The 24,852-nt window shown below is 32.4% G+C and overlaps 1 protein-coding gene across 2 annotated transcripts in view; it reads right to left on the reverse strand.

The window, feature by feature from the left end:
• WNT5A_1 (Protein Wnt-5a) overlaps positions 1–24,852 on the reverse strand; it is a gene marked incomplete at its 3' end in the record, with an annotated part of 56,548 nt that overhangs the window by 26,076 nt on the left and 5,620 nt on the right. The window contains exons 2-3 of one of the 2 annotated variants that reach the window (XM_051215687.1): positions 3,484–3,740; positions 2,364–3,104 (exon numbers count right to left, since the gene is read on the reverse strand). In XM_051215687.1, the coding sequence (XP_051066217.1) occupies positions 3,082–3,104; positions 3,484–3,740 (280 nt within the window). Of the gene's footprint in view, positions 1–2,363; positions 3,105–3,483; positions 3,741–24,852 lie in introns of those variants that run through there. The other variant, XM_012942616.3, reaches the window with a different exon arrangement.

Here is a 24,852-nt window from a genome sequence, read left to right on the forward strand (position 1 = left end):
TTGGTAAGGTTGAACAGTGGCTAGTATTGTAATTCAGAAAGCGTATTCCATTCGTATTAAGACTGGTCAGATGGATTTACCTGAATCCAAGAAGAAATATGCCTAATAGATTATGCTTTTAGTTATTATCTAATTTTATTGAAAACTTGCGATTAGATGACAATGTCTAGGCAGTTCGACAACATTATTATAGACGAAAAGATCCGTACAATCCATTTCCACATAGTGTTGAATGTAAATAGTTAAAAAGCTATAATTATTGGACAGACTACAGTACCGATGACATCTTAAACTACAACACGTAACATTTTTCGGTTGTTTAAAAAACTGAGATTAAATTTTAACATGGACATATGAATAAACAATACATTTTTTAAGAAATTCTTGTTAAATTCTACAGTGATATGTCCAGATTAATAGTCAGAATGAATACTCAGACGTAAGGCCAGTATACTTTAATAAGGTCGGTATCATTCCTAACATTACATAAACAATGTTATCCTTGTTCAAACATACGTTGTTATTTCATTCACTTTGCATGACCAACATATATATTCCGATTATTATCCTCATAATCTCAGTTGACCTACAGACCAATTCAGTTATAAACTAAATATTGACCACTTTGACGATTACAAACTTCAAATGGGAAACTTATTTTACTAGTAATATATATATTTACCTCGGATTTTATGATTATTTGCAACTGTAGAACTTGACGATAGTTTCTTGATAAGAATGTTCCTTATTTATATACCTGTTTTGATCATATGCGCTTAGAAAGGAATTGTATGCAAACAATACTTAGTTGAACAGTTCGTTATTTTGTTGCAGTTCATACAAGATTTTATATCTGAACAGAAAACATTTTTTGTATTGCAGTAAATATTTTGTTTATTTTAATCGAAATCATTACGAGATACTATAAACGTAAGGTGGAAATTTCATTAGAAATAATTTTTAGCAAGGAAGAGGATATTTAACAAACAGATTTGTAGTGGACGAGAACACATGCGGAGACAACCGAATATATTTTAACATAACATTACAGAATATCTTGGTAAAATCTGGGTACCATACAGTAATGAGATTAGATGGTGGTTGGAGGTAGTCGACAGAAAACCCTGGACCCGGGTTTCGTGCTACTTGGCACTCGTCAGCAAGGTGTACCTGTAATCTTGAGGGAATTGGTGCTCCCTGGCGGGTTTGATCCTGTGTCACTCAGCTTCACAGTCAGAGACATTACCACTGAGCTATCCGGGCCGCGACCGACCTTCTGTAGGACTGAGATGTAATTACAATTGATTGATCATTGGGAGGTGATCAATGTCATGTGTGACGTCTAGACTTTATGGTTGAGAAATTACCCAGGGTTTCCTGTCGACTACCTCTAACCACCATCTAATCTCAATACATAGTGCACGTAGTGTCGAGTCACCTAGACTGGTGGCCACATTGCAACATGGTCGATAGCGTTCGGTCTGCGCTAAATAAGGACTTGACACACATGACATTGATCACCACTCAGTGATCAATCAATTGTGACCATACAGCGATATTTCGTTTGCGAAATATTCATTAACTGTCTCAGACATTGTCGTTCATTCGTTTCTATGCTAATCAGTCTCTATTCTAATTATCTTCTCTTCAATTTTCTCAACCTTCTACTGCCACGCATTCTACTTTCGACTGGTGATATATACTACTTATACCTGTCGACATCAGTAGGATACATCACATATATAGATGAGAACACAGGACATAATGTATCCTTAATATGAATGAACGGTTTTCAAACTGTGTCATTTGCTACAGGCAAACTACTTAAAATGATAGCCTTTAAAATAGATTTTTAACAATCCTTTTAATAAGAACTCTTATCATTGGTATCATTTTCAATTTTTAAAAAAACCGCATGGATTTTAAAGGTAGGAAAGTATTGTAAATCAGTCATCTTATTCCAAAGTAATTAAGAAAACACTCACTTTAGTTCATAAGTCAAGATGGTTGATATCTGTATATTTTTACTCGGATATAAATGTTATTGATTTGTTTATCTTTTAAATGAGAAGTACCAAACTATTGTTTAAATAAATCCATTTAATTATGACTTTCGAGGATCATCTTAAAAGGATGTATCATCAGAATGGAATTCATTAAAAGATTATTCAAACAACAGCAACATATTGACCATTACCCTCATTGAAATTTATATAATATTTTGATCATAAGGTAAACTATTGATACTGTAGTGAACAAAAACACCAGTGAGGACAATCGAATGTATTTAACACAAAATTACAGGACTTGTTAATAAAATCTAACAATCATAAAGTAAATGCTTAATTTGCAAAATGTCCATTAATTGTCTCAAAATGACTCAGACTTCATTGTTCTTGCATTTTTATACAAATTGCATCCTGTTTCCATTCTTTACTGTTCGATCCTCTTGTATCTCTGCTGCCAGACCTTCTGTTCACGACTAACATCATATACTACTTATGTCAATATAAGTAGCACATACCACAACACCATATGACAGAAATGAGTTTTTAACTTTACAAACAAATATGTAATTCCTATCACCATAAAATTGTGAAATGTAATTTACATTGAAAATGTATACTGTGTTCATTAAATCTCCTTTTGTGTTTTTATTTTATTTCATCCTTTATGATATTCATCTATCTGATGGCTTCTTCTTCTTCTGCTTTTGATAGCGTCAGAAGATCCAGTGTCTCAAAAGCAAATATTTTACTGATTATCAAAAATTCTTTATTTGAAATATAAGAATTAGTACTTGAGAATAGAAAGTATGATATTTGTGTAATCAATGTGGATGTATATCCTATTTCCTCAAATAGTTGAATACAACTTATATAGATCAAGAGCCTCATTGTATACTGGTGTACTGATATCCATGGATTGTATTCGTATATTTCATGCAAACTCCACGACGTATCGTTACATACATCAACACATGTAAACGATTTTGCATATATGTTTGGATGGGAAAACGGCAGTCTTGAATAGAATGAATGCAGAGAGCACCTGATTACTTTCAGAATCCTCCCATTCATGTTAGTTAGAAATGAGTAAAAATGCTAAAATAGATTCAATTTACCAACCAGATAAAAACATTGTAAACAGTTACAAGGGGAAAACAGTCAAAATGAATATGGAGGCAATAATAAAATGAGTGTCGAAAACACCCAGTCATATTTATTGTTGACGAAGAAGGTTATTAGTCGTTTGTCAAAAAATCTAATCGCCCACTTCTATCTGAAGTTTGTGTTAATGAAGATGCCTCGAAAGACAATGGGAGCTTTATGATTGAACCATACACTTTTTATTGATCAATACCAAACAATCAATAAGTCAGTTACTCATATCTCTCGCTCATAATAAAGCTCTAAATTCAAGACTTTTTCTGTGGCAAATCAATTGTTTATTAAAAATAGTAAAATTAATTTATAAACTAACCTGTTAAAGTTACTGGACCAAATGCTGAAGCTTCATTGTCAGAACTGCAATTCCAATGTCTAAATCGAAATTGCCGTTGACATTCATAAATGCCTAATTTTGCACCAATGCTTATCACAGGCATATGATCAAAATAACGTTGACATAATTGAGCTTGTGAATGTGTCAAGCCTTGAACACGTAAACAAAGTGGTTTTGGTGCTAGAAGAAATGCAGGACTTTGATGAATTGTTCTCCATGATAAAAGACCTAGATTCCTGAAATTGAAAAAATATAAAAAGAAATTATTGTTAAGCAAATCACAATTAATAAAATATGTTTTAAACGGTTTAGTTGCTCCTAAAAGTTAACAATCTGTTACTAATTAAGAAATTAATTCTAGTAATCATGTTTAATGGTACTTTTATTCTTCTAAGACAAGGATACTTTGAAATGAAACTTTGAAGATCTACTTGAATAGATTGATTTAAAAACATATAATGACATATTCCTTTGAAGAAATTATGTGTATGGATGATAGATTATTGAGGGAAAAAACACTATTGATAAAGTGGATATGAAAAATCAGCAGTGTTTTAAGTTGATGACTGAATAACCATAAGACTGAAGTAAAAAGAGTTCCCAATTTCAACTAAATAAATACCATTAAAACAAAATCTATGAGCAAATAATTTTTACCAAGATAACATTACTAGGTGTGTGGTGTATGCTACTGATATTGACAGATATAAGTAGTATGTATCATCAATTAAAAGTGAAATACCTGGTGGCAGAAGGTTAAGAAGGTGGAAGAAAAGATAACAAGAACAAAAAATGATTGGTGTGGAAACGAAAGAACAATGAAGTCTTAGATGATCGATTGACATTTTCCAAATGAAGTATTTACTGTATGATTCTCAGATTCTACTAACATGTTCTATAATTTTCTATTCAAATACATTCGATTGCCCTCATTTGTATTCTTATTCATTATAGTTGTATATCATAATATTCAATCAAGAATAGAAATTGTTTATTAGATAAAAAAAGAAAAATACAATAATTAATAGATGATTTAAACAAATTTCCTTAAACAGTCAATATCATTGAACTTTTGACCATTACCTAGTAAGCGGTAAATAGTTTATCAGATCTATATTCAATTTGTAATGTTTCAGCACTTTTTAATACAGAAAATAGTTTTAAAATGGAAAAAATAAAGCTTTAAATATAAATAATTCTACATAAGAAAACGCCAAAATGTTATACAATCATCAAGTCAACACTGACAACTGGATAACCAACTGGTTATGTTCCTACCTCTCTGGAAAGGAACAGTACATTGTGTTTGGAGGAAAGTGTTCAGAGTCTCTACTGTCTCATGAAGGTGTACCGTAAGGAGCCGTTTTTTCACCTTTTCTTTTCTGCATGATCTGCCATCTTCCGTAGTAAACACTTTTGTGAAATATGCGGATGATCTCACTGTATATATGTCTACCTCTGCCTCCTTACATCCCATAGAAATGAATGAGTATTTGTCTCGTATTGATTGTTGGTCCGTTTTTAATGGTCTCATACTTAATCCGTCTAAATGTCAAGCTGTTAACTTTAGCATGAGACATGAACGACATCTAAACAACACTTTGGAATCCCATAATGCGTGTGCCATCGGAGACTCTTTGATAAACACAGTGTCAAAGGTCAATTATCTTGGTGTTACCTTTTCCTATGATCTCTCTTGGTCTTCTCACGTTTTATTGTTATCAAAGAAGGTTTTCCGTCTGACTTACTACATAAAAAGATTGCATACTCTTGAGATTACTCGTCATTTACTCTTACAACTTGTCAATTCTTGCATATTACCTATTATTCTTTGCTGTTCTCCATTATTCTTTCCCGGGCTTTTCAGAAAAAACTTTGCTTTATTGCGGAGAGTGCTGAAGGCAGTCAGCAAGGTGTGTGGTGACTCTTTCGAGGTCATAATTAATATGGTTGTGGATGGACATCTAAAGTCATGCAAACTCCTGGCAGGTGTTATTTTATCAGATACTAACCATCCTCTTCACTCATATATTTTTCCTTGTATATCTTCTGGTAGAACGAGACGTAATTACATTAAAATGCATGCACGCAAGAAAGAGTATAAAAGTTCTATAACACCTTACCTAGCAAATATACTCTGTGACGAACAATTTGTTAGAGTTAACCTAGTCAATGTCCTGCATTCTTAAAATGTCTCTAATTTGGAAAGTTGGACAGTTTTTTAGATTTTTTTAGCCTTTTTCCCTTTCTTTTTCGTCTCTGTTTTTGTTTTTTTGTAAAAGAAACTTGTTGAAATACCTTGTGCTGAGTATTCTATATTGGACCGAAATATAATATTGAATAAAGCTAAGACTACGTAAGATTCATAAATACATTCATATGTTTATAATATCCCAATGAATAGGAAAATTAGATTTCCTGATGTTTCGCGACTCAATGTAAGCCACTTCTTCAGAGAATTAACCGCACATAAGATTCTTGCGTTGTTCCTTTGTACTAACTAAACTTCGATTAATTTTGATTTGATTACTTACTGTCTAAAGAAGTAGCTTACACTGAGTCACGAAACGTCAGAAAATTTAATTTTTCTACTCATCGGGATATTTCATTGGGATATTATTTTATTTATAACAATCTACCCAATGCCCAATTTATTCAAAATTATCAAGTCAAACCTTGGTAATGATACCTACGTAAGATTAAGTTTTTTACATGCTTTGTTTTTAATTATCTTATTGTGTGAATGTTAAAGATACTACTGAGTCTATTAGATCGAATTTTGTGAAATGGAATATAAATCTTCAATTCAGAAATTGTGTATGGTTTTCTGACTACTTAACCTTTGTCTAATAGTAGTACAGTGTAAATTCATTGACAGGTAAAATCACACTAAGGGATTCTCAGCATAGATTGTATAATAATGCATTAAATTTCCCTTTAATATACTTTAGAATTGTAACTGTTTTGGTATGTACATAAGATAAAAGATGCTGTTTGCTAGATTTGAATATCTCAGGTTCGATCTCGTTTGAGGCTTACAATGGAAGTATCACTTAAAATATCTGCATTTAGAGAATTACAAACATTCCAGATAAAATATAAAAATGAATACAATACTTAATCTATCGGGACAATTTATATGTTTCTCTGATTATTATCTAAACTAGTTTCAGTTGAAGATGCTGAAAACGATAACTGAAAACATATCTTATGATATAAATTTAAAGCTAGAAGAATCCATCTAACGGGATTAGTATAGTAAGGGAGTGAGGAAATGCACTCACTTATATATCGATGGAAAATGATTGATTCCTTCAATTCATTGACTGATTAGATTGATCTGGTACATTACAGAGGAATATCAAAAGGAAGCTTCGAATGTCAGTTACTTAAGTTGGAATAAAAATGCACTATTACCTTAGAACTAACTTCCTCACTTTTTAATTTGATTGTTTATTTAAACAAAATTTGTTTGCAATGAAAATGATCTTTGCATAATTTGATCCGACAAATAACAACTGAAATAATACAACTTCATATAACATCACTTATATTGTGGTTTAAATTTACAAACACTTGAAATATGAACTATACTAGTCGATATTGTTCCAATCGTTGAGTGTTGAGCCGTTTCAGCTATAAAACGATTACTTGAATGTAAATGAAATTGAACTGATGGGGTACAAACGTGTATCCATAAATACATTGTCTACTTTTAAATCATATTTTTTTACACAACTCTTGGTTCCAGCATCTTATATTCATATTAGTTGGCGTGTATCTCAACCAATTAGAATCCAGAACTATTGAGTCTTAATTCCGGCTGGAAACGTCTGAAATGATCACTTGTTGCAGTTACTTTTCTTAAAAGATACGGATCATCTGTATCTATATTCTATCTACGTTAAGTTTGATATCTTTACTGTTCTATTAAAACTTTCTGAAATTTAAAAAGAGTTAAAATTAATATCCCCACTTCATGACATCAAATAGACGTGTTCATGCTTTAAAGCTTAACAGAACCTAATTATTATCACTGGGTTGAAGTGCTAACTTAAGTATGAGTTGAAGTATGTAGTAGCATTAGAAAAAGACTACATACTCTTTTAGGAACCAAGGTTTAAGAAACTCTGTGTTTATAACTTCTATTGCATAAAAGTAAATGTTGATAGATGTCATTAAGTTTTAAAACACTTTTCAACAATAAACGTTTGTATGTGTGAATTTTGTTAAGGAATTGGTAAACAGCTTCATGGTAAATTATTTCAATGAAATGATTATTTGATTGATTGAAATCATGAGTCATTTGAAGCTAGACCACCATGGAAAACCTGGAATCACTGGACGGCCGTTTCGTCCCAGTATGGGACTCCTCAGCAGTGCGAACCCACGATCCCGCACACCGTGGGATTCGAACCCAGGACCTACTGGTTTCGCGCGCGAGCACTTAACCATTAAACCATTGAGCCGGCATCCAACGGCGTTAATGTCTAACTTCAACCAATGATTATTTCACTTTTGATATTAATCTAGCCAAACAGACTTTGACTGATTAGTTCCCCCACCCTAAAAAAATAAGTGTAGTTTATAATCTAACTCAAAACTTGATGTCTTGAATAATGTGTGAACATGGATAAATGAGAGTAAAGTTTTAAACAAATAACTAAATAGCACTAAGGATTGAAACGATTTTCTCCACTTTTACAAACTCACAGTTGTTTATAAATGAACCGTTAAAACAAACGGAAAAAATCAAGTGTTTGTTTATATGATATACGTTCGTTTGATAGAGAGAGCATATAGTTTTACTTGTATAACCAAAAAAAGTTTATTACTTCATTTAGACCATAATTTCGAAGATAACACAAGGAAGTGAGTGTGTGGATTGATTGGAACATGGAAAGCATTATAAACCAATTATATGTATTTATATAAAGATATGATTATTAAAAAGTCAATAATTTAATCGTGTTTCTTTACGAACAACGGTGAGACAACTTAGTCTAGGCATTATAAATGTAAAAGAAAATTAACTGTTAAATTAATTTGTTGAAATAAACATTTGTGTTATATTTTGATGGAGTATTGTTCTTTGAGCTGGATGGTTTAGTTGTAGAGCTTTCATCATTCTTCTGAACGAAATCATCAGCACAAACTTCAGGTAGAAGTAAAGTGTTTGAATTTCTTCACATATGGCTCATAGCTTGTACTATGCTATAATGGTTACACGGTTCAATGATCAAGGAACTAGTGAAGACATTTACTTTTGGGTGGAGATGTAATGGTAGTGTTTGAGGTCATTATATCTTTCAACAGAAATAAATAGTTTTATTTCTTATAAACAAATTTGGTTAGAATCTATATTTATTTTTTATGTAAAAGAAGCAACAACTCAGTACTAATAATCAGAGAGGGGTTTTGTGGATACTATAGTAATCTAGTAGTTCAATTCATGAGTTACTTGAAGCTAGACCACCATGGAAAACCTGGAAGCACCGCGCGGCTGTTTGATCCTACTATGAGACTCCTCAACAGTGGACATCCACGATCACGCCTCGCGAGATTCGAAACCAGGACCTGTTAGTTTCGCGCGCGAGCGCTTAACCTCTAGACAACTGAGCCGACCGACATCCAACTGTGTTAATGTCTAAATTCAACTTATCCACGAAATTGAGCGACAAAATCAACATTGTCTTCACTGAGTTACTATCTCACAACAGACCTGGTTGAACTCCACTGGTCACTACTTCTCAGTAGAACTCCAGGAAATACTTCTTGAAGACAGTCATTAGTGAGTATATGATGATTGTAATCAGAGAGGGATTTTGTGGATATTATAGTGATTTAGTAGTTCGATCTATGGTTCGTCCAGTGCTTCCACGTTTTCCATGGTGGTCTAGATTTAATTGACTCATGAATCTAACTAATGAACTCAGTACTTGAATAAAATACGGTATTTGAAAGCGTAAAAGTTTTGTTTTTCCTTTCTCGGGAATAGGTATTACAAAGAAGGTTATAGTGTTTAACAAATCAGGAATTATTCTTAGCAGTAAAAACATCGCCCGAGACAGGGTTGGATGAGGAATGCTGGTGAGCGGCCTATGTTCCTCTACGAGGAGTAACAGGCGTAAGTAAGTAAGTTAATACAAACATACTGCTTTCAGTCACATTTTTCACAAACCAATTTATTATTACTCATAATCCGCATTTGAGAACTAATATTGCAGTGTATGCTACTTATTTTGACAGATATAAGTAGAATGTAGCATTAACCGGAAGTGAAATGTTTAACAACAGAAGACTGAATTGAAGAGAAAAGAAAGTGAAACAGACGCGCATCGTATTAACAACAGTATTAAAAGAATTATGGAGTATGTAAAAGATAACTGATGGAAGGTGTGCAAATAATATATCTAATTTGTGATTTTCATATTTTAGGAAAGCACTTTGCAATTTTGCATTACACAGCAAATTGGTTTTACCCATCAATTCTTCGTTCACCACAGTATAAAGGCCAAAAGCTTCATTCGTTTTTTTTGAGGTATTGGATTCTCTAGACTGTATGAATTGATTAAGAATCTTTGTTCATACGTACAAGGACATCGCTAGTTTATGCAACTAATGTTGATGGAAATGCATACGAAATATAAAATGAAAAGAAGTAATTGTGTTGACTTGTGATCTACATTAATTCTGAGAATCTTCAAAATCAACATAAGGATTGTAATTTCACAGGCTGCAAAACAACAATGGAGAAGGACAAGGGGAAAATTACCTCAAGGAGTAAGTTGTATCGACTAGGAGAAACACCATATTCAATAAAGTAAACACTCTCTTAACTGACAAGTACAACAATACAGACCAACAATCTAAATACACAATGTACTATCACTTATGTTGATGCGTAGAGACAAGTATGAATATAAACATAATTGAAAAAATGTTAGAATGATTAGTCATGGAAATTTCAAGAATACCAGAGAATTTCTAAGTGTACGATAATTAGATCATTCAGGCGTTCATATGGATTCAGTTCATACATCTATACAGAAAAGATCATAGATTAATTATAAAAAACATAAGAGGGAAACAAATGGATACATAAAGATAGTAAAACCTGTTAACGTAAATAATCAGAATTAATTTCATTAGACCTAAATAATTTAACTTTTGTTCTCTAGATAAACAATGGAAACTTCATAATTAAGTTCTTCATAATGAAGAGTGTAAAAGTTATCGGAAAATTCCATGTATGGATTTTTCGAAACATATTAATTATGTTCAAAGTTTGGAGATTTTATGACTCTTAAGATGTTATTAAATTAATTATTAATATGTCATCAGCTTTTTTTATGGAAGAAAGTATTGTAGTCTTTTGATCCCATGCTAGGACGAAATGGCCATCTAACGCTTCCAGGTTTTCCATGGTGGTCTTGCTTTAATTGACTCATGAATTCAACTATTAAATTACTAAAATATCTATAAAACCCCCTTATGATAATAATCATCATTTGCTCACTAACGACTGGCTTCAAGAGGCATTTCCTGGAGTTCTAGTGAGAAGTAGTGACCAGTGGAATTCATCCAGGTCTGTTGTGAGATAGCAACTCACTGAAGATAATGGTGGACAAGTCGATCAATTTCGTGGATTAGTTGAAGTTAGACAATAACACCGTTGGATGTCGGTCGGCTCAGTTGTCTAGAGGTTAAGCACTCGAGCGCGAAACTGATAGGTCCTGCTTTCAAATCTCGCGAGGCGTGATCGTGGATGTCCACTTTTGAGGAGTCCCACAACGGAATGAAACGGCCGCCCAGTGCTTCCATGTTTTCCATGATCTCAACCATTAAAATTCTATTTAAATTGAATAGATGGTTATCATAAAATCACACACATTAATATGGACTGACCAGCTGAAATCAGTAATGAAAGTAAATAATTCTATTGTAAACAAATATAGTAGTTTTACTGGTATATGAAAAAGTTTCGGATGATCAAGATGTTTTAAACTACTTTAGTCACTTTAAATAATTTTAAACCATAATGAACAACAATCGATTTGGTGAATATTGTTGATGATTATCTGCGAAAAGCTACCTAGAGGTTATGAGGACCTTATTTAGATATCATTATTCATTCTCATTCAAAAGAAATCCATAAATATAACTGATAATTATGATCACATTACAGTATTTTTAATGAAGTTTCGTTCTCTGAGTTGGATGATTAAATCCTGGAGCTGTCGTTATTCTTTTGAACCATGTCAACACAAACTTCAGGTAGAAGTCAATTATTCAAATATCTCCACATATTATAACTGAAAGGTTGCCTTGTCGATCTTGATGTTAATTGATTATTGTTGACCTATAAACTGTAGCGTCGATTAATTTTTAAAAGTACAATCAACATGTAATAATGAATAAATCAACTTGAGAAACATGAATATTTCAAACGCTAAATAAAATTAAATACTAAGAAATAAACGTATTTAACAAAAACTGTCTTTCAGTATATTCAAGAGAGCTTGACATTAACTGTCTAACATGAGAATATGTCGAATACTTAAATCTACGTAAGAAATCATATTGTACAAAACAGATAGCTCAGTTGTAAAGTCCCTAACTATAAAGCTAATTGACATGGGATCAAATCTGTTAGGAAGCATCCGTTTCCTCAAGATTACAGGTACACCTTACTGACGAGTGTCAAATAGCACAAAACATAGATCCAGGGTTTCCTATCAACTACCTCCAACCACCAGTTAACTTTAATAAGAAAACTGATACGTTTTCGTTAAGTAAATTTTACTTATGAGGAGAAACTGTATGAATGGTACTAAAGTGCTCAACGGAAAATATGTATTGGTGCTTAGGATAAGTTTTTAATTAGTTAATTAATTAATTGATTATTTACTGGAAAGCAATAAATGATGGTTTTAATTTGGTTTCATTTCTTTTATTCTAGGTCACTTGATAACACCTATAGTCTGCATATATCTTTTTTTAAAGATCAGTCAGTTGGATTAATCTTTAGATATTAATCTTGCAATTAGTGATGTTACTTGTCAGCTATTTTAGTATTCACTTTCTTATGCATGTTTATAGGGCAACTGGAATGTGGACAGTTATATGCTAAAAACAAGAACGTTGATTGTATTTGACACAAATTTATTGACTATGCATAATTGATGTGACTCTTCAAATTAAACTGTTTCATGAAATACAACATTCTATGAAAACTTTCCCACAATCCAAATTAGAACTGATTATAGAGTGTGCTATATTTAGGCTTTTATTCATTTCATTGTGCAGTCTCATCAAAAAATGTATTGGATTCCTATTGAGCGAATATCGAAACGATAAGGTTTGAGCAGATAATCAATTAAAATAATAATATATGATTGATCTCTTAGGATCCAATGTATTTTTATTCATCAATATTTAAAATATTGAACCATGATTCAATTTTGTTCAGGTGATTCTTTAAAGCATAATTTATCTCGACTATTTAAAATTTTCTGTACACTTAAGTTGTTAACTTTATAGATGATTCCTAGAACCTCATAATCTTTGACACTTGAATCCAAGAAGAAACTGAAAGGATAAAATGAAGAAGACGCTTTACCTCTTAGGTCGGGTTAATAACGGAAACAAAAGGGTATTTTTAATGTTATCATTGACTATGGACTACCAGAAACTCATGAAAAGTTATTAATGCCAGTAAAAGATTCGGCGTTTGGTTAACCAGATTAAAAAACAGCAAAATAAATCGATTCATAGATTTTTTTAAAGAGCTTTTCATAAACATTGACTAGCTCAGATACACTAATAAACAAGATTACAGGTATCAGAAGGGGTTTTGTGGACATTGTAGTAATTTCAACATTTGAGATCATGAGTCAATTGAAGCTAGACCACCATGGAGAACCTGGAAGCACTGGACGGCCGTTTCGTCCTATTGTGAGGCTCCTCATCAGTGCGCATCCACGACCCCACCTCGCGAGATTAGAACTCAGGACCTATCAGTCTCGCGCCAGGCGCTTAACCAACTAGACCACTGGGCTGGCACCCAACGGTGTTAATGTCTAACTTCAACTAATCGTGGATTAGTCTAGCTTCAATTGACTCATGATCTCAACTGTTGAAAGATTATAGGTATATGGAAAGAAGCCGACTGCAATTAGACTAATTTTGGAAACCTACACTTTGGGGCAGTATGGCATTGAAAACCCATAATTTTTATTCCTATTTGTTTAATGGTTCTATGATGTTACTCTTGTCATTGAAATGAATTCTTTGACGACCTCAAACTAAATAGCCCTACAATCCATGTCTTATTTTAAGTTTCGGAAAACGTTTCTGCAAGAAAGTCACAAATAATTGAGATTTTGATAGACTTGAGTGAAAAACAAATTCAACTTCGTGAAAATAGGATTCAAAAATGGACTAATTTTATATGTTAAAAACCATCATCCTGTGGATATTTCAATTATTTATTAACACTGTTAAACTGAGTGCAATGTTAACCCCATAAAACTTGATCAGTGAAAGAAATACACAAAAATGTTCAAGTACATAGTTTAGTCCTAAAACAAACTTTAAAAGCTTTGTGTAAATTATCTTTCCATGGTTTACATCACAGAATGACCTTAAAAATCAGAAATAATCGGATAGTTGTTTTTGGGATTAGTTAGCAATGCGTATCCACGATTACAAAGATGTCGGGATCCAAAAACTTCGGATCTATTGGTAAACAATTAGCCTTTAAACTACTAGGTAGGCAACCAGTAGTTTATATGCTTGAATTCAATTAGTTCGTGTGACTGCTCAGCTACAGATGGATCATTTTAGAAGTATATGAACCTCACAGACCATGACTTCTCACAGGAACTTCAGGAATTACTACACACAGATAATCATCAGTTATTGTCTATAAAAACTGCTAGTCGTCATTCTTATATTGTCTAGTTCTAAATTTTAGTCACAGAAATCTCACTGTAAAACTTATGAACGCATACCAAAACATTTGTATCAAATGTTTTCAAGGCTTTAATGTACCTTTGTAATAGAGTACCAACGAGTGAAAACCTTAAATCTTACTAATTTTTACTGACTTTTTCGAACAGTTAAACAGTGTTGTTTATTTACTTGAATAATGTAATGAAACTTGAAAGTAATCAACTAAGATGACTATATATCTTGTGATCTTATGGATCAATACAATAATGGTAAAATCATTCTAGTAAAAGATACCAGTAAAAAACAAGTAACTTTTTTCTTCTTAAGTTTCTTGTGTTTCGTTGAGCGGCAAGAATATCAAACGTTAGGATCTCGTTTGTTAATGACGTTTATAAATTACCATTTAAGAAGCATGTGACTATTTATATATTTTTCGTACAACTATAATTATTGAATGATTTGCAGTGATTATTCCAACAAAAGAGCAAACCATCTGATGATGTCATATATACTATGTTGTAATAAAAGTATAAAACACTTCTAACTCATTAACTAATACCCTTCAATATTAGTAGCAGATGAAACAACCTACTATCAGCCAGAATGACAAATGAAGTAATGATTATGGGATTTAACCATATTTGAATCTAATATGAAACTCCACGTCACTTGTTTAATAATGCTTCAGTTTACTATAGGTACAAATTTCAATTTATCTTCTAACATTTCACTGATGATAATTATATTACTGCCTACTTTTTCATCAAACCGTGTGGTTTATCAGGGCCCGAAATTCTCACAAGCCATAAATATATAAAGCAAAAGCTAACTCAGTAGTACTTGAAGTATTTAGGATGATATTTATCAACGAGACCGTCACTTGTTTACTATAGACCAGAGGAATTAGATAACGGATTAAGGAGTCGGAAAAATACTCAACTTCCAAATCAGCTTAAGATATTTTTAAACGATCAGTTTACTTTAATAAGTAAGTGAAGCAAGCATCTGACAATTTGCATCCCTTCTGTTAAATCGTTGATTAACAAATTCCCTATGTAAATAAGGGATAGTCATTTGGCCAATATGGATTTAGATCATTTAATGGACATACAGAATGTTAAAATGCTTGTTCCATGATTTTTTGTTTGATTGTTTGTTTATTCGTAGTTCTACACTTTTGACTAAAGATATTTGTAACTGCACCTGATGAAAAGTAACTTTAAGTTGATTTTCCTACTACTATATGTAATTAACAAATTCCGCTTACTTCTTTGACAATTGTATGGACTATTGAATATTGTCATTCATCTGTACAACTTGGAAAAAGGCATATCTATTTCTTTAATCTTTGATAAACAGTGATAGAATAATATAATAAATACATAAACTTAAAGTTGTATTAAGCATAATGAACTGAAATTAACATTAAAACAATTTAGTTTTACAGTTTACAATCAAAAATGAAAAACTAATGAAAACAAACAAAATATTCAGTCATTCAACATTGAACTATTGAACAGAATGGTAGTAATTTTTATTGAACCAACAAATAGATGAATGTAAAATGATAAGATAGAATTGTAGGGTGTGTATAACATCAAACCCTATGAATACATCATCATCATCACCATTATCATCGGTACACAGCATGTGTCTAATAATTTCAGTGAATTAATAAAAACGAAGTTTTGATGGAATAAGGAAATTGAAAAATTAAACAACAAGAAATACAAATACAAAGGTTATAAAACTATTAGTTTCATAAGTAATCGTTATTATTAGTAGTAGTATGGTTACGATTATTATTATTATTATGTTATTTACTAAATCTGTATATCATGATGATTTGCCAAGTTAAAGTAAGAAACACAAACAGAATTGGAGAAAGCTATCAACATAATATAAATGTAGGGAATTTATAAACATAACAAGGATCGGAATTTTTAAAACATTGTGCATATTCTCGGTTTTTGATGATTTGATGACATATTGTGATCATTTCTATATCGCAATGACATTGAGTTTGATCACAAATGAGTTTTTGAATGGATATTCAAAAAGAAATACAAAAGAGTTTTGTTATTATTGAGTTTTCTGAGCTAGATGATCTAGTCAAAGTGTTCTCTTTGTCATTTTCGATGAAATCATAAGTGCTTACTTTAAACAGAAGTTCATCAATTAGATCATTTGGCTTAAGAAACTCAACAACACCAAAAGTTTACACATGAGCTGCAAATATATTTTGTCAATTCAATATGGAAAACGTTTAATGTTTATTTTAAGACTATATTAGTATATCCTGAAAACTAACTTTTAACATTTAAATAATTGAAATCGTGAGTCAATTGAATCTAGGCCACCATGGAAAACCTGGAAGCATTGGACGGCCGTTTCGTCCTAGTATGGGACTCCACAGCAGTGCACCTACACGATCCCGCCTCGCGAGATTCGAACCCAGGACCCGTCAGTCTCACTCGCGAACGCCTAACCACTAGACCACTGAGCTGGCATCCAACGGTGTCTAACAGCCGTCCAGTGCTTCCAGGTTTTCCATGGTGCTCTAGCTTCAATTGACTCATGATCTCAACCATTGAAATTACTAAAATCTCCACAAAACTCCTTTCTGATTTAAATATTTAGACAATTTCATTGAGATTGACTGTATTTCACTAACAATAAACTGATTGGGTAAAATCATGTAGAATTAAAGAGCTCACTATTAGAGAGAAACAAAGGCTTTAAAAGTTGTCTTAGTGTTAAAATGCTTGATATCAACCAGATATGATACACAAGAATTAGATTAAACAGTTAGATCTTAACCTGTTGAAGAATGAATGATCTATTAACCTATTTTTTCAGCATTTTATGACATTTTACCAGGTCATATTTCTTTTATATGTTCATGTTATTTTATTGCATCAAAAACCCTATTCTTCTTGCAAATGGTCTTGTCTCTGATTTCAAATCATTAGGGAACTTTGATCAATAGCTCATTCTTGTAAGTGGCCAACAATCAATTACACTTTGTAGCATTGCATATTATTTATCAATCAGTATACTGAAATTCTTTTTAACAATCCAAAAGAAGTTTATACAACCACTCTCGTTAACTTGGTCATCGGTATAGGAGTGAGTTTATAGATGAACTTTGATGAAACTCTTTCAAAAATATTTAAACCTTTTTCTAATTATCAGAATAAAGTTTTGTGAAGTTAGACATTAAAACCGTTGGATGCCGGCTCAATGGTCTAGTTGTTTAAGCGCCTGGCTCGAGACTGGCAGGTCCTGGGTTCGAATCCCGCGAGGCGGGGTCGTGGGTGTGCACCGCTGAGGGGTCCCACAATAGGACGAAACGGCCGTCCAGTGCCTCCAGGTTTTCCACGGTGGTCTAGCTTCAATTGACTCATGATTTCAACTGTTTAAATTACTAGAATCTCCACAAAACCCCCTTCTGATACTAATCAATATGTTGTTATATGATTATTACGTAACATAAGTATTATTATTATTTCATTATTGTAAATCATACATTTATTGATTAGTGTAAGGTCATGATGAAAAACTAACTGAAAAGAAATTTCTTCGCTTGATTCGTTCTTGTTTTACCAAATATCTAAATGGAAATGCTCATTAAGTTCAAAATGTATTGGTAGAATCACTAAAATCCCAATCCATAGTGCAGCTTATCTTAAAAAAATTATTGATTTATCAATAATAATTGGGTAGATTCCCTTAGCACTAATGTCTGATTATAGACTGAATAACTGAACAATCCGTAATAATAATTAGTTTCATGGATTGGTTGAAGTTAAGCCTGAGTTTGAATCCCGTGTGCGGGATTGTGGATGAGCACTACTGAGGAGTTCCATGGTAGAATGAAACGGCCGTCCAGTGCCTCAAGATTTTCAATAGTTGTCGAACATTCATCGATTCATCATCTCAATTAATAATCAATGAATTTTGATTGAGATATATTTTTATGTGTACACTTTAAGTACATTTTAAAATTGAATTAAATAACTTTATTACTTAACATGAGTGCTATCTTAAATATAATTAAAGGCAGAATGCTGGACAGATTTCTTTAATGATTTTGATTGTGATTATTACCCTGAAGAAGTCTAGACACGTTTGCTGGACGAAACGTTGGAATTATTTTAAATTTCAATCGCTGAACTTATTTCAAATATAATTTTCACATACAATGACTTCTCTATACTCGGCGCCCAATATCAGTCAAACTATTCGTTCTAATATCGACGAATATTCGTATAAAGAAAAGTAATCTTAATTTATGCTCATAAACTAATAACCTTAGAAGTGCTATATTTGAAAAAGATTGCCCTAATATTAGTCGTCCGGTTAAGTTAAATGTCCTAAGAGATGAGATTGTTCATTCAACCATAATTCATGTGGGATAAATACAGCGTTATGTTGGAAGCTAATATTGACTATCAAGAGATGTAGAGATCTTTAATCTCTCACTAATAAATGCACCATAAATATTTATATACGTACTGTATGGATACGAATCATACTAAATTTATATTTTAGAACATTATAACACTTTATCCTATTAGATTCTATTGCATAAATATACCAAACTAACTATGAATCATGACTTATCCTTTTAAAAATCTCAAATAAGGAGCCAAATATTTGTTCATTAATTAAATTACAAGTATTCTATCAGCTAATAAACAATAGAGAAATAAACTTCCGAGTCAATTGGAGCTGGGCCACTATGGGAAACGTGGAAGCATTGGACGGCCGTTTCGTTCTAGTATGGGACTCCCCACCCTGCCCTCCGCGAGATTCGAACCCAGGACCTGTCAGTCTCGCGCGCGAGCGCTTAACCATTAGACCACTGAGCCGGCCGGAATCCAATGGTGTTAATGTCTAACTTCAACCAATATATTTATTAGTTGACTGAAATCACTTAACCAGTATACACTATATTGTAAATAAAAAAGATCTGAAGTTACACTGCAAACTTGATCAATAAAATGAAGACTGGTTAACATGATAATGAAACTTTGAATCATTGGTTCATTTGTAACCTTGATAGAAGAAAACGCTATGATGTAATTTAACTAAATTTGTAATTATAAAAGTGAAACAGAATCATACTTTTGATACTTATTGATATTTAGACGAGAAATATGACAAACTATTAATGGATCAAAATGAAGTAGTAAACTATATCTTAACTGTAATTAACTCATAGTAACAGACTGGATTTGTTTAGGTAGATTTTTAATCATGTCAGATTACTTTAGAAATCATCTGAAAGAATTGAACTTTGGGATGGTGGTTTGGGGGTAGTCAATTGGAAACCGTGGACCCGGGTTTCGTGTCCTTCGGCACTTGTTAGCAAGGTGTAACAGCAAGATGGTTGATAGCATTCGATCTTTACTACGAAGGATCTGACACACATGACACTGCCCACCCACAACCCAGTAATCAATCAATCAGGAATTGAACTTCCTAAAAACTAAAGATCTGATAAATTTTGTACTTTTGTACAATTAAATTTATTTTCAGTCAGAGAAATTTTTTTAATGGTTGAATTCAACATTAAATACCTGGACGCACTAAACGGCTGTTTTAGTCTAGTATGGGATTCCTCAACGGTGCGCATCCCAAATCCTGCATGCGGGACTCAAACCCAGAACCACTGACCTCAACTCATGAACTCAAATATTAAAAATTACTACAATCACCACAAACCTCCATTCTAAGGAAACTTTTAACGTATACTGTCAAGGTTTAAAAAGCCAACTAAATAAATCCTTAAATGAAACTAAATAAATTAGTGAACCGAATCTATAAAGACCAGTCAACTCATTCTGCGCATTTATGATCAAGTGTGAATTTAAATTTCATGGAACTTATTGGCTTACGAGCTTATACAACACATAACATGTATCACTTTTCAATAATCGATTGGTGTATTAATGTAAATTATTTACCGAAGTGACTGAATAGTCAAAAGATCAATTGTTAAGATGAATAGTATATTGTTTCGCATGTAATTGAAACCAGAATTAATGGATCAAACTATGTTGCGTCGAAACAAACAAACAACCCCCTTTTTGATTATATTCATTATGTGCTCACTAATGACTGACTTCAAGAGGTATTTCCTGGAGTTCTAGTGAGAAGCCGTGTCTAGTTGAGTTCAACTAGGTCTATTATGAGATAGTAACTTACTGAAGACGGTGGTGGGATGTGGTTCAATTTTGAGGATTAGTTGAAGTTAGATATTAACACCGTTGAATGCCGGCCCAGTAGTATAAATGTTAAGCGTTTGTGCGCGAGACCGATATGTCTTGGGTTTGAGTCCCGTGGGGCGGGATCGTAGATGCGCATTCTTGAAGCTATTCAAGCTTTCCATGGTGATCTAGCTTCTACTGACTCATGAATTCAACTACTAAATTACTAGTTTTAGAGGTTGTGGAGATTGTTAATTTTTTGATTGAGATCATGAACCGATTGATGTCAGACCACCACTGAAAACCTGGAAGCCCTGAACGGCCGTTTCGTTCTATTGTGGGACTACTCAGCAATGCGCATCCACGATTCCGCTCGCGGGATTCGAACCCGGGGACTTCAGTCTCGATAAAATCCACAAAAACCCTTACTGATTATAAAACTATTATTGACAAAACTTGAATAAAAACTGATAAAAATAATAATAATAGTTAATTAACTAAGTATTCCTCTTTTTCACTATTTTTCATAATTCAAAATACAGCACGATATGATGAAGTTTATTACTTACCAAACTATCTAATCTGATTATTTAGTTATTGTTGTTGTTTTTCTTTTTCTAGTTTATTCGACTACCTGATTTTGTAATAGAAACGATGTTCCTCAATAGTCAATAAATATTTCACTGATTTATTGAATATAAAAATAAAGAGTTTGTTTTAAGCAACATCTTCATACATATGAAACGATTACATAATATAAAATTAATGTATATGATTGAAAAAGCTAATAAAATGTGTGAATATTACAGTGTTTTTCGCTAATGAATGAGTTTTTTAAATTAGAGTTTCATATTTGAAAACAAACTTGTCTTAATAAGCAAAGTAGGATAGTGGCTAGTAGTGGAAACCAGGACACGTGTTTTGTCTTGTTTCGGACTCGTCAGCTGGATGTAACTACATCTCAGAGAGTTGATGTTCAATCTGGGACTTGATTCCAGTATCATTTACTTCAAATGTCATTGCGTTATCTACTTAGCTACTGAGTCCTGATAGCTACTTGCTTATGCAATGGGGTGAAACTTAAATTCACCTGGTTTTGTTTGCTTGTATCTTTCCATTGTTGTTTAGAACTGTAATTGATCAGTCACTTGTTGGCATATGTTCATGCTGTGCAGATTGCCTTGAAACACGCGTCCTTGATTCCATTTCTAGCCACTATTGATCTTTGCTTATAAAGCTTGTGACTTAAGGCAACATCAGGGCAATCCGAGGACGATGCACTTATGTCAATAATAGACTGATCAATTACAACCCTAAGCAACAAGGGGAAGATACAAGCAAACAAAACCAAGTGAATTTAAAATCGTCTTAATACTTAAAATAATGTAGTTTTACACTAATGATGATAAGAATAAATAAATAAATAAAATATATTTGGTTAAAAAATAACTTTATATATATACGTATACATGTACTAGCTAAATTTGTAATATGGTGACGTAATTTGATTAATGTCCATTCTTATGTCCGAAATTTATCCACACATCTTACGATTGTTATTGTTATTATTATCATTATTATTACATTTAACAACCTTTTTGAGAAATTTATTCAGCATCCAACTCTATCTACTGGATCTGACCTAATTCATATTATTCTATATATTACGTAATTTCTGATTTGTAATTGCATTATTATCTCTCTTAACCCATATCGACCAAATTTATTCTGATCATTTACCTCACAATATCATTTCACTTATAAACTGATTCAAGTTAACTTCATATTAGTCAGCCCCAACCTTAACGATCTGATTTGATTCGGTATGATAAGCAGCAATTCTTGATTCACATATTACAAATAATTTAGTATATTTCATTAAATATTGTTGAATTGATTCAAGTTCATGACCCAAATGATCAATATATTTGAAATTTTATCGAAAAAACATCATGATCAACTCTAATTTCATTTAAGTTGTTCATTTACAAGCGTTAACTAATTAATGTAATCGGTAGGCGGATATATTTAATTGAATACTTTCTCATTTTTACTTTTAATTTATAACTATTCCCCATGATAAAATGAAGTCAAATATATTGAAGAATATTACTCAGTAGTGTGACCTCCTTTATACTACAATTTTCGGTAGCTAATCAACATATCCTATACTTTCATCAAGGTGGTTTTCATGCTAATCATGGAATAAAAATTTCACAATTTAGTATTAACATGGGGTGTTGTTTACCAAATTGAAAGGATGAAAAGCGAATGTCCGGCTCTTTAACTGGGTTGGTGGATACAGAGAGTCCACCTAGGGGAGTTGGAAAACCCTAATTCCAAACCAATGGTGCACATGGGCTCCAATATCTTGAAGGAACAAATGGTGTATGAATCTATCGTTGGTCACCGGCTACCATGAAACTGAATCTCCATACGATGCTCCATTGCCTTGTGCATCAGACCGGATGTGGCCGCCTAAGAACATCACCTGGTTCGGTTTGGGCACCCGGGGAGTATCACAGCCATCACACAAATCAAATGAGATTTGTGTGGCACATATTTATCTGGTGCCCCCTTGTACCAATATTTATGTGTTCAAATAAATAAAAGTAAATCAATAAAATTAACATAAAAATCTTTATGACATACTGGAGAGCTGAACAATCACTTCATTTTAGTTCATAAATTCAATAATGCAGAACAACTTCAAGTATTATTGTGATTACCTCAATACATTTAAACAATTCGATCAAAACTCAATTGATTCACATTTTCAATTGCTTAAAGATTCAAGACATTATGTAATCATTTATAGTTACTGTATGTAACAATATTAAATTGTTGATTACAATATCATTATGATAATTAATCACTGTTCATTTGTTTTCTACCTTACAAATAATCATTCACCGCTTGTATGATAAAATTATAATTCAGATGAAATATATAAACAGTGCTTGCAGGTTTTCAATTGTGGTCTTGTGGTGCGTGCTACTTATATTGATATGAGTAGTATATGACGCGAGTCAGGAATGTAATGTCTGGCAGCAGAAGATGGGGGAAGATCAAGAAAGCAAGAGCGGGAATAGAATGCAATTTGTATGAAAATGCAAGGACAATGAATTCTGACGCATTTTGAAACAATTGGTGGACATTTCGCAAATTAACGATTTGATATATGGTTCTCGGATTTTATTAAGATGCTCTGTAATTTTATGCTAAATACATTCGATTGTCCCCACCCGTGTTCTGTTCACTACAGTCTAACATCAATCGGTTCATGATCTCAATCAAAACTTAACAATCTCCACGACCCCTATCCTGATGAACAAGTTTAGTTTATTCATTGGTCTTTTATTCATGTTTATCAATAGCAATTATTTATTTATTTGAACATATAAATATTAATACAAGAGGGCACCAAATATATATGCGCCACACGAAACAATGAGAATTTGAAGTGAAAAGAAAAGAACAATAACGAATAGATTAGTGTAAGGTAGTGTAATAATAATAAATAATAATAGGGAAACGGAAAGGTACAACCAGAAGAAATCTTTCAGTTAGGGAAGATACAACCCCTTTTTATGAAGAAAGTAAAAGAAGGTTACAGCAGGATCGCCACTGGTTTCTATTCTGAGCCATATCTGATAATGTCTCTAGCCATTGTGTCGCACCATTTCTCGGACCTCAGCCAAGGAGTCGTGAAGGACCAACAGAAGCCAGCCTTTTGCAGCTTTCTTTCATACCACGACACCATATCATACACTGACCAATAGCAATTAATCAACAACAGATTTTTGTGTTAAGCTTTAATGTATGAAAAATCTTATACCGTTTCATACACTTCATTTATAAATACAAAATATTAACAGATGTGAGTATTTTTTTAATTCTATTTTATTCATATTTCATTTACGGATAAACTAAACATTTGGGAACATCATAATCTCTAACAGATTTCTCTATTTGTTACTTCTTTCTTTTTTCTTTTCTTTTGTTTTATGGTTTTACAAATTTATAATTAAACAAAATTTTAGAGAAAAAATGAAGAAAAAAAATTTTTTTCGCATGTTTATTTGTTAATGTATCCATTGTTGTTGTAAGTCTATGTGTATTCAATTGTAGATTTAAAAACTAGTTTGTTCATTATGAATGAACAGAATAATAAGCC

The sequence above is a fragment of the Schistosoma haematobium genome, chromosome 4 (genome assembly GCF_000699445.3).
Source record: "Schistosoma haematobium chromosome 4, whole genome shotgun sequence".
NCBI classification, from domain to species: Eukaryota; Metazoa; Platyhelminthes; class Trematoda; order Strigeidida; family Schistosomatidae; genus Schistosoma; species Schistosoma haematobium.